Raw genomic sequence first — 5,000 nt, forward strand, 5'->3', positions numbered from 1 at the left:
GAACCCAATTCCTGGGTGATGAATAGTTCATGTTCTGTGCTGCTGCCCCGCCGCATGGCTGTGTAAAAATCCCAACCATGGAGAACAAAACAAGCACATACTGTACATACAGGAACGCTCACACACACAAGACAGGTGTGGACGCTCAGTCAGCAGTGATAACCCAGCCAGGCCAGGACAGGTGTGGACGGTCAGTCAGCAGTGATAACCCAGCCAGGCCAGGACAGGTGTGGACGGTCAGTCAGCAGTGATAACCCAGCCAGGCCACGACAGGTGTGGACGGTCAGTCAGCAGTGATAACCCAGCCAGGCCAGGACAGGTGTGGACGGTCAGTCAGCAGTGATAACCCAGCCAGGCCAGGACAGGTGTGGACGGTCAGTCAGCAGTGATAACCCAGCCAGGCCAGGACAGGTGTGGACGGTCAGTCAGCAGTGATAACCCAGCCAGGCCAGGACAGGTGTGGACGGTCAGTCAGCAGTGATAACCCAGCCAGGCCAGGACAGGTGTGGACGGTCAGTCAGCAGTGATAACCCAGCCAGGCCAGGACAGGTGTGGACGGTCAGTCAGCAGTGATAACCCAGCCAGGCCAGGACAGGTGTGGACGGTCAGTCAGCAGTGATAACCCAGCCAGGCCAGGACAGGTGTGGACGGTCAGTCAGCAGTGATAACCCAGCCAGGCCAGGACAGGTGTGGACGGTCAGTCAGCAGTGATAACCCAGCCAGGCCAGGACAGGTGTGGACGGTCAGTCAGCAGTGATAACCCAGCCAGGCCAGGACAGGTGTGGACGGTCAGTCAGCAGTGATAACCCAGCCAGGCCAGGACAGGTGTGGACGGTCAGTCAGCAGTGATAACCCAGCCAGGCCAGGACAGGTGTGGACGGTCAGTCAGCACTTAGAATCTTGTAACTATCACTACAACTCATGTATTCACACCAAATCCAAGGGCAGTGTTCAGTACAATATCATTGTGTGATTTGATGTAAAGGCATGCCCTACTGTAAGTTAGAGGCTATAGATACAATCTGCCAGCTAGAGATAAGTCAGGACCTATAGATCAAATCTGCCCTGGGGCTTCTAGCTGTGAGGCAGGTATCAGTGGTGATTCCCTGGAGAGACTAACGCACCATCTGGTCCTGTGACTGTCCCCCCCCCTCCACCTCTCAGTTTGATTCTGGCTGAATGTCAAACTGCTCCCTCTCTCTCTCTCTCTCTCAAACTCTCAAACTCTCTCACTTTCTTTCTATTTTTTATGTCCTCTATCTCTCTTTTATGATTTCACATCAGTCAAAAGCTCTTCTCTCTCGCTCTCTCTCTTTCTTTTATGTGTCTCTGATTCATGGCTCTACCAGCTGTCCCTGTGTGTGTGTGTGTGTGTGTGTGTGTGTGTGTGTGTGTGTGTGTGTGTGTGTGTGTGTGTGTGTGTGTGTGTGTGTGTGTGTGTGTGTGTGTGTGTGTGTGTGTGCTTGCGCGTGTGTGCATTGTGCTATGAAAGACAGAGTAGCGAGGGAGTTGTCAGTGAAAGAGGGTACCCCATGCCAGCAGTGTTTTTCACAGGGCAGTGTTCTGGCAGTCAGTCCAGCTGCTGAGAGCTGGAGCTACATAAAAAAGCTGGGACAGCCTGAGGGCTTGCCTGGGGTGATGTGGCCCTCATGAGTCTATGGGTCTATGTGTGTGTGTGTGTGTGTGCGTGTGTGTGTGTGTGTGTGTGTGTGTGTGTGTGTGTGTGTGTGTGTGTCATGTGTGATTCAGGTGAGAAGTTAACAGACTGACAGGACAGATCCACTTGGGAGAAGCAGCTGGAACAATGACTAACAGAGATGTATGTGTGCCAGGCAGGTTACAGAAAGACCTTAGCTATGTGGTGAAATCAATGGCCTATTCTACTGTCCTTTGTCAACAGATGTGAAAGGACTGTTGGTTGAAGCATAGATTCATTTGAGGCTATCATATTGGATATACTGTACTGTCCTATGTGTGTGTGTGTGTGTGTGTGTGTGTGTGTGTGTGTGTGTGTGTGTGTGTGTGTGTGTGTGTGTGTGTGTGTGTGTGTGTGTGTGTGTGTGTGTGTGTGTGTGTGTGTGTGTGTGTGTGGTGTGCGTCACCTGAGCAGGTAAACTCATGTTTCTGTATCTCGGCCACGTTGAGTCCTCTAAGCGGGGCTGGAGCTGTACACTGAGTGAACAGACCAATTGTAGGCCTTTGTCTTAACCACTGGGCCAACCAGGAGAGGTGACAGTCACAGTGCAGATTGTTGGAGTGGAGACGGCTGGAAAGAGAGAGAGAGAGGGGATAGAGAGAGAGAGAGAGAATAGAGAGAGAGAGGATAGAGAGAGAGGATAGAGAGAGAGAGAGAGAGAGAGAGAGAGAGAGAGAGAGAGAGAGAGAGAGAGAGAGAGGACTGTTAGAGTATAAAGGGGGTCATTCATAAAAGTTACTGATAATCTCTCTGCAACTATCTAAATCTCTGTGATGGAATTTCAACCAATGTATAAAAGTTGTAGCATGTGAAAGTTTCTGGCAAGAAAGTGAGTTGATCATTTCAGAGAAGTTGCGTGCAGTGGCAACCACCATTGAAATCCCCTTTCTCATTGACAGTTTTAATCCTCCTCTTGAAATGTTTCCTAAAATGTGGAGACTAAAGCCTTAACCCTAAGCCACACCCCCTAGGTTCAGATATGTTTCCAAACCCATGACTGTCTATTCTTCCATAGTGCCATTATCTCTCCCAGCTTGGACGGAGCGTTCTAAACTAGACATTCTAAGTGGAAGATTCTAACCAAAACATTCTAAACTGAACATTCTAAATGAAGCATTCCTGGAATGCTCCCGTTGTCAGAATAACTCTTAGAGCTGTGGTGGGAGTCTGGAACACACACACACAAACACACACACAAACAACAACCCATAACCCCACTGGAAGCAAAGCAGCACAGAGACCACAACAAGAATGACATTGCGGTCTCTCTAAGTATCCCAGTGAGCATAATTGATTTAATTCGTATATACATAATTTCATATTTTGTCATTATATTTAGACAATAGGCTTGGGGGGGTTGGTGTATTTCTGGGTTAGTTTTTGTTGTGTGTTCCTCAGATTTAGAGCTATAATGGGTTCTGGCATGGTTATAGACCTGATGTGGGTTATGGCCGTCAACCAAAACTCCATGGAACGACTGACTCTATCTCTTCTCATTCAGATGATAGGACTGTTTAAATCTGCTGCTACATGGGACACAAAATTATGAATGGAAAACAGGACTGGTTTATTTTATAACAACTTAATATATCTCAATTTTATTCTATCTACTCTATTCCTTTCTATGGAAACAAATAAGAATCAATTATCCTCAGTCATAGTTTATTATGTATGAAACCTTCAGTCGTACAGTGAAGTTGTGGTATATATTTTCCCATAACGGAGGGAGTGATGCGATGGTTATTTGATCTCTGCTTCCTCGTGGAAAGCTGATCTGAGTCAGGTTAAAGCAGACTGTCATGGTGAACACATTACTCTTCTCATGACACGGTCTCAGAGAGATGGATCACCAAGTAATCTTCCCAACACCATACATCTAGATCAGAATACACACCAGGATTATCATGACACACATGATGAAGGAGAAGATGAGACAAGTAAGAGGGGGAGAGGGGGAAAGGAGAAAAGAGAGAGAGGTGGGTGAGGAAGGGAGAAACAGAAAAAGGGAGAGAGAAAGAGAGAGAGAAAGAAAGAAAAAAAGGGGGAGGGAGGGAGGGGAGGGAGGGAGGGAGGGAGGGAGGGAGGGAGGGGAGGGAGGGAGGGAGGGAGGGAGGGAGGGAGGGAGGGAGCCTGGTAGTGTGTGACTTACAAGGTGCGTAGTTTTGGCATGTGGTTGAAGCTGGAGACTGGGATGCTGCTGATGTTGTTGTTGTTCAGAGTCCTGGAAGAGACAGAGAGAGAGAAGAGAGGGAGCGGAAGAGACAGAGAGAGAGAAGAGAGGGAGCGGAAGAGACAGAGAGAGAAGAGAGGGAGCGGAAGAGACAGAGAGAGAGAAGAGAGGGAGCGGAAGAGACAGAGAGAGAGAAGAGAGGGAGCGGAAGAGACAGAGAGAGAAGAGAGGGAGCGGAAGAGACAGAGAGAGAGAAGAGAGGGAGCGGAAGAGACAGAGAGAGAGAAGAGAGGGAGCGGAAGAGACAGAGAGAGAGAAGAGAGGGAGCGGAAGAGACAGAGAGAGAAGAGAGGGAGCGGAAGAGACAGAGAGAGAGAAGAGAGGGAGCGGAAGAGACAGAGAGAGAAGAGAGGGAGCGGAAGAGACAGAGAGAGAGAAGAGAGGGAGTGGAAGAGACAGAGAGAGAGAAGAGAGGGAGCGGAAGAGACAGAGAGAGAGAAGAGAGGGAGCGGAAGAGACAGAGAGAGAGAAGAGAGGGAGCATGACAACACGCAATACAGAGACACAATGAAACAAATCACAGTCTCTCTTTCTACATTTCACCTCACTTCTCTGCCTCAACTGTTCTACTTTCTTTTACTTTTCTCCCTTCTTTCTCCTAGGGCTGGGAATTGCCGCGGACGCCACGATACGATATTATCACAATACTTAGGTGACGATACGATATGTATTGCGATTCAATTCTGTGATTTTATTGCAATTCGACGTTCCAAACATATTGCTCACCATATGTCTGCTGCAGAGGGACAGAGAGAGACATGAGAACATGAGTTGGAAAGTAATGGAAATAAAAGTTCTGAAAATAAATTGGCTCCCTATTTAAAACGAAGATGGAGAAGAATCCATGAAGGAAAATACTGGAGTTTTGGTGCAGGTACAGCCAACTAGCGCAAAAATAATATTGTCAAAACGATACGATATGATATTTCATCAAAAATAATAGCCCAATATGTAACTGTATCAATTTTTCCCCCCATCACCACTTTCTCCCCTTACCTCTGACTTATTTCCCTTACTCACAGCTACCTCTCTCCTTTATGTCCTACTCAATCCTTCTCTCTTCTCTCTTCCTCC

At 47.8% G+C, this 5,000-nt stretch overlaps 1 protein-coding gene across 8 annotated transcripts in view; it reads right to left on the reverse strand.

Moving 5' to 3' along the window:
• LOC106612875 (slit homolog 1 protein) overlaps nucleotides 1–5,000 on the reverse strand; it is a 158,040-nt gene that overhangs the window by 69,574 nt on the left and 83,466 nt on the right. For all 8 annotated transcript variants that reach the window (XM_014214505.3, XM_014214514.3, XM_014214483.3 and 5 more), the window contains exons 7-8: nucleotides 3,846–3,917; nucleotides 2,103–2,266 (exon numbers count right to left, since the gene is read on the reverse strand). In XM_014214505.3, the coding sequence (XP_014069980.1) occupies nucleotides 2,103–2,266; nucleotides 3,846–3,917 (236 nt within the window). The remainder of the gene's footprint in view (nucleotides 1–2,102; nucleotides 2,267–3,845; nucleotides 3,918–5,000) is intronic.

Source organism: Salmo salar, chromosome 01 (genome assembly GCF_965601325.2).
Source record: "Salmo salar chromosome 01, fSalSal1, whole genome shotgun sequence".
Taxonomy (NCBI): domain Eukaryota; kingdom Metazoa; phylum Chordata; class Actinopteri; order Salmoniformes; family Salmonidae; genus Salmo; species Salmo salar.